Source organism: Tupaia chinensis, unplaced genomic scaffold, assembly GCF_000334495.1.
Source record: "Tupaia chinensis unplaced genomic scaffold, TupChi_1.0 Scaffold143894_1, whole genome shotgun sequence".
Lineage (NCBI taxonomy): Eukaryota > Metazoa > Chordata > Mammalia > Scandentia > Tupaiidae > Tupaia > Tupaia belangeri.
The window spans coordinates 438,756-449,031 of record NW_006203745.1 but is presented as its reverse complement, the minus strand read 5'-3'; the positions used below and the strand labels follow the sequence as shown (position 1 = coordinate 449,031).

The following is a 10,276-nucleotide window of genomic DNA, read 5'->3' as shown; positions in this document are numbered from 1 at the left end:
TCAGTCTACTGGCAGAATTCAGTTCCTTGCAGGAATCCCTATTTCCTTGCTTACTATGAGTCTGGGCTGCCCTTGGCTTCTAGAGACTGCGCATATTCCTTGACACATGACCCCCTCTGTCTTTAGGTCATCCCACACTTGGAATCCGACTATTCTGCTACTAGGAAGAAAATATTGACTTCTAAATGCTTCATTTTTGACACATTAAACTTGCCCACTTGGATCTAACTGATTAGCAACTACTATAGTTTGAATGTTTGTGTCTTTCCAAAGTTTGTACTTTGAAAACTTAATCTCCAAAATGATAATATAAAAAGTGGACTTTGAGAGGTGGTTGGATCAGGACAGTGCATTCCTTAGAAGAGAGGCCCCAGAAAGGTGCATTACCATTTCTCTCATGTGAGGACACAGTGAGAAGGTCTATGTCTATTTACCAAACGCTGTCATTGGCATCTTGATCTTGAATTTCCCAGCCTCTAGAACTGTGAGAAATAAATTTTTGTTTTTATAAGCCACCCAGTTTAAGGTATTTTTGTAATGGCAGACTAAGCAGACTAAGATAGTAATCTTAATCATATCTATAAAACCTCTTTTGCTGGGACCGGCAAGTGGCATGGTGGTTAAAGGCGCTGGACTCCCACATGGCCAACCACGGTTCAAGTCTTGGACCTGGTGGCTTGCTTTCTCACTTCCTCTCTCTCTCTCTGTCTCTCTCTGATCAAACTGGAAAATAATAATGATAATAATAATAAATAAAGTTAAATAAAATAATTCTTTAAAAAAATCTCTTTTGCTATGGAATATAACATAGGTTATCTATGATGATATCTCATCATATTAACAATAGGATTAGGTCAGCTCTTAGAGGACCATTTTAGAATTCCATCTTCCGTTAATACCAAAATGAAATATTATTTTTATGCTTTAAACTATATATTTAATAATGTTAGCCAATTTTAGTGAAAATTTGACATTTGCATATTTTCACAATATGGCAAATTGTAAGTTATAAAAAACAAACTTGCTTAAAGTGATAAGGAGGGAAGAGCATCTATGCGCCAGGATTTGTGGGTGCATGAGACATCACAGTGTGCTTAGTTCACTGCAAATACTTTTTTGAAATGAAGAATGAATGTGGTGAAAGGGAAGAAGCCAAAATGGGAGATTTAAATAGAAAACAGGAAAATGTTCTTATACATGAAATTCTTGTACCCCCAGAAACTAGGTTCTGGGGACTAGATGGAGTGGGCAACCTGAAAAGGTAAAAACAAAGTGACAAATCCAGTTAAACCCAGACTTTTGTAAGGAGATAAGGGAATAGTGTGGAAGAAGTTGAAGGTATAATACAAAGGAGTGAGGAGGAAGGAGAAGAAAGGGCAGTATGGAGAGAAGGGAAAGAATCTACATACATTATGAGAAAGAATCAAAGGAAAGGAACGAGATAGTCACAGAGGTATTATTGACTGCAGTGCTGGAAGGTTCATGGAGGTAGGAAGGGGAGGGCACTATACTTTATGGTTCCTGAATCTGGTATCAAATTGAATTGATAGTTATAGCCTAATGTTCTGGGCAAGATCACCGTGGCATACTGTTTGGTATATCAACTCAAAGGTAGCTGTTATAACTGATGATTATATAAAAAATATAATCTTTCTCTCTGTATCTACATATGTAGATATAGATATAGATATAGATATCTAGATATAGATAATATATACAGATAGATATAATATAGCTAGATATCTATATATCTAGATAGATATCTAAATATATATATAGATATCTATATCTATTTTCTGATGAACCAATATAATCTATATGTATATCTATATATCTATATATAATATAGTCTTTCTGTATATATAATCAATATGTATGTATTGATTGTGTGATATATATATAGATATCTATAGATATCTATACTTATATATAGATATCTATACTTATATATAGATACGTCTAGATACTTACATATATATATCTAGATATCTATAGATATCTATAGATATCTAGATATATATATCACACAATATATACTTATCTATATATAAGTATAGATATCTATATATAAGTATAGATATCTATAGATATCTATATATATATCACACATACAATACATACATATTGATTATATATACAGAAAGACTATAATATATATAGATATATAGATATACATATAGATTATATTGGTTCATCAGAAAACTCATGACTTTTTTATGTTTTTCTATGCAAAAATGTGTCATGACTTTTCAGATAACCCAGTATTATGTCAATTTAGAAATATATATTTGAATAGAATATATATAGAAGGATAGCTCTGTTTAGTTGGTGCAATTATATGCTTTCTCCCCCCTTCAGTAAGTCTTTTTTGTAATATTTTTTTAAAAAAATAAAGAAATAGGAAGTAAACAGATCATTTATCTCTTGCTTTTCAAAAATTAACTTCCCTACTCAAGTCTAGAAATATTTTTCTTCAGTGAAACTTTTTTTTTTTTTGAGAGGTTTTTGCGTTCCCAAGAAAGACAGAGAGAAACAGAGAAAGAGAGAAACAGAGAAAGAGAAAGAGAGAAATTACCCTCCCAGAAAGGATGGCCAAGCCGCGATTCCTTCTCCTCCATTCTCCTCATGGGATCTTGGACATGGATGCCCACGTTACAGGAGTGAATTTAAGCCACCGGGCCCGGGACTTGAACTGCAGTTTACTACATGAGAATCCAGCAACATAACCACTGGCTCTGAGACTGGAACTGCAGACAGCCATGTGGGAGTTCAGCTATGTAACCATTATGCCATCTGCTGGCCCCCTAAATAAATTTTTAAAGTGCTGACTTTGGACTATTTTGGTATTTTCCCCTGTCAGCTACATAATTGCATTAATCATATTCTTTATATTTTATTATTTTAGATATTTTTTGAGAGGTTTTTGTTACAGGGTGTGTGCACTCTCCAGAGAGACAGAAAGCAAGAAATCACCCTTAGGGCGGATGGCCACACCGCAATCCCTTCTCCTCCATTATCCTCTTGGGATCTTGGGCATGCACGCACACTTTCCCAGTTTTAAATTTATTTATTTATTTTAATTTGACCAGAGAGGAACAGAGAGAGAGCGAAAGAGAGAAAGAGAAAGTGAGAAAGCAAGCTGCCAGGTCTAGAACTTGAACCTCAGTTGGCCATGTGTGAGTCCAGCACCTTAACCACCAGGTCACCTGCTGGCTTTGGTCCAAAATCTTTTATTGTACTTCATTTTAAGATACAGGGAACCAGCAGTTAGCGTAATGGCTATGTCGCTGGACTCCCACGTAGTCGACCGCGGTTCGTGTCCCGGACCCGGTGGCTTAAAACTCACACCGGGCGCGTGTGCGTGTGTGCCCAAGATCCCGAGAGGAGAATGGAGGAGAAGGGATTGCAGCGTGACCATCCCCCCTGGGGGGTGATTTCTTGCTTTCTGTCTCTATGTCTTTCTCTGTCTGTCTGGCGAGCGCACGCGCCCTACAGTGAAAATCTCTCCAAAAAAAACCCAAAAAAAACAAAAAAAAAAACAAATTTTGGGGGACCAGCCAACTGGAAAGGCTCTAGGTTTGTGTCCCCCATCTACTTCAACAAACTGGGCATATCTGTGATCCTGAATGGCTACAGGGCTTGGAAACAACATATCATGAAGATCCTATCAAGGGTGTCTCTCTCTCTCTCTCTCTCTCTCTCTTTCTCTCATGAAGAAAATAAATAACATTAAAACACACACACAAAAGTGGGCCAAGGCATGAATTTAGGGGGAGGAAACAAATGTTCTGTGTAGTATTATGACCCACCCCTTTATGTAGCTTAGCAACTTGGTCTATACTAAATCATCATTCATTTCCTTATGCATACTTGGTATAATTTTAAGTAAGTTGTCTTTATCATAAAATTGATTTGATCCAACAGTGCAATCTGGTGAACATCATTTGAGTTTAGCTACCTCACATTTTTCTACAAGGAGAAACAGTGACTTGGTGACATTTAATTCCTGGAACTTCTAGGGCTGCAACTTTTGTGACCATAGAACCTACATAACTCAGGTTAGAGTAGGAGAGAGAAAACAGAAGTGAATACAAGGGCTCCTGGCCTCTATTACTACACTGGCTATAACCCACTCTAGAACCTTGTGCAAGTTCCCTTCATCTTGATTTGCATCAATCAGAAAAGGAGGTTGTTGTACATAATCTCTTAGATCCCTCCCAGTTCTAACAGCTATGATTGTAAGCATTAATTTAAATAATTTGTAAGAGGTTTATTTCATTTCCAAGACTGCATGAAGGAATGCATCCCACATATCTGCCAAATACATACATTAATGAAGAAGTAAATCTATTCAATGGAAAGGATAGATTCATATGAATGTATTTTTTGTTGTCTGTATTTATTGTTGAGTCATGAAGATATCACTGAAAGATGGTTCACCATTGGTAAAAATTTTGGCCCAATCTTGATATAGCATTACAAAACCTTTAGTTTCCATGACATCAAAAATCCCATTAAGATCTTACAAGGATTATTTATTTCATTTTTAATTGTCAGTTTAATGGATTTAACCTGTCTTTATAATAGTGAGTCAGACAAGTTGTAGGTTTTTTCTGTGAAAAGATATGAATATTACTGTAGCATCACCACACAATCCTAATTTGGTTTTTGTTTTATGGTTTTTTGGAGAGATTTTTGCTATAGGGTGTGTGTGCTCTCCAGAAAGACAGAGAGAGACAGAGAGATAGAAAGCAAGAAACCACCTCCAGGGGGGATGGCCACATTGCAATCCCTTCTCCTCCATTCTCCTCTTGGGATCTTGGGCATGCACGCACATGTGCCCAGCGTGAGTTTATGCCACCGGGTCCAGGACTCAAACCACTGTCGACTACATGGGAGTCAAGCGACATACACATTACACCAACTGTTGGTCCTATTATGTTTTTAACCACAAATACATTTGCACAGTTCATAAAACATTTGAAAATATCAACACTGTTTTTAAAAAAGAACCAATTTATTTATGATCTTAATGCACTTCCAGGATCATCTATACCGATACCAATTTACAGTAATTTACTTTGCATTTTTTGAGCAGTTTCTAAATATTCTTGGACTTTTCCATTTTACTATTCATCAGGGAAGCCTCACAGTAATGCTATGAGGTAGGTAACTTAATGATCTAGCTGACATATGGAAAATATGAGGTACAAGATTTTGCTTGAGTCTTGTAACATCCGCAATCCCTTCAGTAGGTCAGACACCAAACAAGTGGGACACATAATCTTATTTTAAATATCTATATTTCCACTTCTGAGATTTACTTTTGTATTTATTCCTCTCCTTTGTATTAAAATGTCATTGAATTGAAATAAGCATAGAAATATTCAAATCGGTAATACATAGTTTCACAGATACTTATACACAAAAATTAGCAAAGTCTTGTGAAATATAAATAAAATTATACAAAAGCACATATGTATTCATTGTTACAGAACTTACATAGAAGAAAGAGCATTTTTTTTTAAACTGAAAGATTTGCTTTTCTAAATATATCCACCAGAGGTGTTTAGCTTAATATAAAAAAAGTTCATCATTAATCTACCTCATCTTTAATATGTTCAATGTTCTACAGGAAGGTTTAGATATTTCTGTGAAGACTGTAGAAATTTAAGTTAAGGAAGTGTAAGAATTTAAGTTTTTGCTCTTCTTTTTCTGGTGATATTTATTTATTACTAGTAATCAGCTTAGAAACTTGATGATATTTCCTGTTTAAAAAGAAAGAGTACATGGTGTGAATGACCCTTTTGTGTGTATGATTTTTTTTGGAATGTAAACAATAACAACTAGGAGATTATTTTAAGTTGAATTTATCTTATTTATGTATATTATTATATAAGCAATATATATAGACTAACAAAACTTTCAGTCATTAAATGAATGGATAGGCCAGATTTTTCTCTGATTAAAAGAGCAACAGGGCCAACCAGCTGGCATGGTGGTTGGGGCGGGTAGGTCCCACATGACTGCCTTTGGTTTGAATTCTGGACATGGGGATGGAAAATATGCCACGAGCATGTGCAAGATTGTCCAGAATCCCAAGGGGAGAATGGAGGAGAAAGGATTGCAGTGTGGCTCTCCTTGCTGGGGTGGGAGTGGAATGCTTTCTCCCGTTCTTTCTGTAGCTCTCTCTGTCTCTCTCTGGTGAGTGCCATATCCTGTAGCAAAATAATAATAATAATAATAAGAAGAAGAAGAAGAAGAAGTAAAATAAGAGCAACAAATCTAGGGCTCATGTCTGAAGTGTGGAAATAAATATATATGCATTTTTTTTCTAAAGGGATTTTTGGCTATAGGGCATGTGTGCTCACCACAGAGAGACAGAGAGAAGAAAGCGAGAAATCACCTTCCCCCTGGGAGGATGGTCTTGTTGCAATCCTTTCTCTTTCATTCTCCTCGTGGGATTTAAGCTGCTGGGTCTGGGACTCGAACTGCGGTTGGCTACGCGGGAGTCCAGCAACATAACCCATAATGCTATCTGCTGGTCCTAGATGCATTTCTGCAGTCACATCATGGTAAAAGATGATCATGGTAGATCCAGTGACTACCTGACTATAAGCAGACATAGCTCAAAATATATTAATGGGACAAAAAAGTGATTTTGAAAATCTAGTAGTATACCTAATTTTTTTACAAAACAGTTCAAATATTTTTAAAAATAAGTTAAATGGTTTTAAAGAAGCAAAGGATACTATTTAAAAAAACATACAGTAAGTTTTATTGAGTACACAGCACATTAATAATGAATGATTAACAGCAGCTAATCCATATCGAGAGCCTACATTGTACACTGTTGCAATTGCTTTGCTAGTATTAGTGCAATTAAGTCTCATAACCATATGAGGTAGTACCATTTTTATTCCTTTTATAGACATGAAAGAGCTAATAAACAGAAGTGTTACATAATTTATGCAAGGACACACAACTCATATGTGGCAGAGAAAAGTTTCGAAGTCTGTACTTCCAACCATTATGCCCACTACTAGCTGTGGGCTGTATTTAAACCCCAAAGTCATTCAGTTATTTGATGAAATTGAGTTCATTTATCTTAAAGTTTACCAAGGCATTCAGTTCCATATAGTTAACATTTATTTGGTACTTTAAATATATTCCAGACACTGTCCTAAGTGCTTTGCACTAATCAGTTCTCCCACCCTGACATTCTGATGGACATCTGATCTGTCAGAGAGCTAAAGACTTACAAAAGCACCATTTACCATATTATGCTCATGCAGATATATAAATAAATAATTGGATAGCTTATTCCATCAAAAATTTGAGTGTTTGTCTTGTTACTAATAATTTGAAACCAACTTTGCTAGCCTCTTCCCCACTTCCACCCCCGTTTTTTTTAATCCTCTTTGTACTCATGGGAAAATGTTCCGAAGAGTCTTCTTTTTTTGCTTCCTGGGGTTAACTGCAATTAATCTATGGAAGGCAAGACACTGTTAAAGAACAAATGAAAAAAACGCTTAACAACACAACATACTTTCCAAAGGTAGTGTTTGAGTGTACAACACTGTTGACAGAAAGTTCAGATACCTTTAAATCTTTTAAAACAACAACTCTTGAGGTTATTAATAATGCTCTGTATTGTTAAATATAAACCCTGTTTAAAATTCAACCTATATTACAAATCCAGTGCTTCTCCATTCTAGTCATTGAAAGTCCAATCATCAGTTCTAAAATGTTGAAGTCTTGAATCAATGACTCTCTTTGACCTTCTGCTAGAAGAATCCCAGGAACTTCAGGTGTCACATGATAAAAGATTTTTCTAGCTTTGGCAGCTCTTCACATCTTGTGAAAAACAATGTTCTCTGTCTTCCATTGGGGAAAACCACTTATAGGTTCATCACATTAAAAAGTATCACAGTTTCCCTTCTGAGTGAGGAATCAGTGCTATCTGTCCTTTGCTATGTCTCCTTTCCAGGTGGTAGAGAAAGAGTTTAGTCATATGTATACAAAGGCCACCTTATGATACTAGACTGGTTTAGTCTAACCAAAGGGTTTCTTGACATCTAGCAAAAGCACAGATCCAAACCATATCAATATCAATAGCTTGAAATACATAGGAATTTCAACTCCTAGTGCTGTGTTTATAACTTACGAACAATCCACACTAGATACCGGTCTTTGAGGCAATCCAGTCTCGATACGTAGCCACTCTTGTGTACACCCCAGGTTTTTTGGGAAGAGCACATGATTGTCCCCAGCTTACTATACCAACAATGTACCAAATGTCATGATTATCATAAACCAGTGGTCCACCAGAATCACCCTGGAATTAAAAGACAGAGTTTAAATTGTTAACTCTAAGTTAATTCAGTAGAAAAGTCATTGTAAGCATCTCTCACCAAAAAAGTGAAATTGTAACATATACTACACTGCCACACTATGAACAGATTATATAATGCTTCTTTTAATTGAGTTAAATTTTGAGCTGAATTTTAAAATGTAATTTTTTTTAGAAAGGTTAGCATTCATTTATATGGAATCGTTACATTATTTCTGGTTCAGAATTCTTGGAAACATTTTTTCTGTTTGATTCGGTACTTTATGCATGGTTTAGTAATTATGCATATAAAATGTTAGATATCAGATTATTATTTGTGGATATAAGTAGAAACATTCACTTCTGAATGTTGTTAGCTTGACTATACTTTATGGCCCTATTCTTACTCCTTTTCTTTTACTTACCTGCTTCTAATTCATGTTTTCATGTTTTATTGCTGAATTTTATATAAGATCCTTTAAATCTTTTTTGGGAACAGTAATGTTAATTATCTATAAAAATATACATGTGGAAATTTAAAAGTATGGTCTCAACAGTTGACCAGCCCAAGTTTTAGGTCCAGCTCTACTTATTACTGGCTGTGTGACCTTGGGTAAGGTACTTAGTCTTTCTATGCCTCTTCTACCTCATTCATTTATTTATTGTTTAACAACTATTTATTGAGCTTCTATTATGTGTCATAGCCATTTTGATGGCTATTGGGGATACAATGATGGCTGAAAATAAAATGTCCCTCCACTCATAGAGCTTAAAGTTCAGATTAAAAAACAAAGAAACAAAAAACAATATTGGGGACCATATGGTGGCACAATGGTAAAATGCAGCACTGTGAGGCAATCTCACATGGGAAGTTTCCTAGTTCAAGTTAAGAGAGCTTCCTGAGTACACCGGGCACAGACTTGTCCATGATCCAAGGCTGGTGAAAGGCTGGGAGTGGACTACAGCACAAGGACTCTGTTGAGGGTTCTCTTTCTTTTTCTCTTTCTTTCTCTCTCTTTCAGAGAAAATAAATATTAGGCCACCGGGAAAGTCATGGTGTATTTTTCTATGCAAAAAATGTGACTTTCCCAATGACCCAATAAATAAGCTTTTAAAAAAATATTAAATAAGTCCACAAACAAGTGCAAAATTACAACTATGGTAAGTGCTATGGAAACATACTATAGGGGAATTAGGTCAGGGGTAAAAAGAAAGCTCTTCCTGATGAAATGCAATTAAGGTGATACCCGAAGGAAGCAGAATTAACCATGAAAAGAAAAGTGGGGATGAGGGACCAGCAGTTAGCGTAATAGCTATGTCGCTGGACTCCCATGCAGTCGACCGCGGTTCGCGTCCCAGGCCCTGTGGCTTAAAACTCACGCCGGGCTCGTGTGCTTGCGTGCCCAAGATCCCGAGAGGAGAACAGCGGAGAAGGGATTGCAGCGTGACCATCCCCCCTGGGGGGTGATTTCTCGCTTTCTGTCTCTCTGTCTCTCTCTGTCTGTCTGGCAAGTGCACGCACCCTATAGCAAAAACCTCTCCAAAAAGAAAAGAAAAAAAAAAGTTGGGACGAAATGTGCTCTGGGTAGAGGAAAGAGTATTGTAAATGCTCTCTGACATGAAGGAGCCTGGCATATGTAAGGGCCTAAAAAAGGGAGAGGGTGAAGAGAAGAGAGCAATAGATCAAATCCTATGTGATGATAATGAAAAGGCAGAGAGACACAAGTCCATGTAAAGTCTTGTGAATCTTAATAAGAATTTTTGTCTTTTATCTTAAAACCAAAGATAAGTCACTGAAATGTTTTAAGAGGAGTTTGACATAGTCAGATAAACATCTTGTTAGAACTCATTCTTTCATTTGACTAATATATAAGAGAAGCGTAAGAGTGAAAATGAAGAAATCAGTGAGATGGCTGGTGTACTTGTCTGGTAGGGAATGAGAGG

The 10,276-nt window shown here is 36.2% G+C and overlaps 1 protein-coding gene across 1 annotated transcript in view; it reads right to left on the bottom strand.

Annotated features, from left to right (window-relative positions):
• Positions 1–8,179: 8,179 nt before the first annotated feature.
• The window catches only part of LOC102498334 (transmembrane serine protease 11F), a 56,765-nt gene continuing 54,668 nt past the window's right edge, over positions 8,180–10,276 (bottom strand). Inside the window, exon 10 of the mRNA XM_006165330.1 lies at positions 8,180–8,338. Coding sequence (XP_006165392.1) covers positions 8,180–8,338 — 159 coding nt within the window. The remainder of the gene's footprint in view (positions 8,339–10,276) is intronic.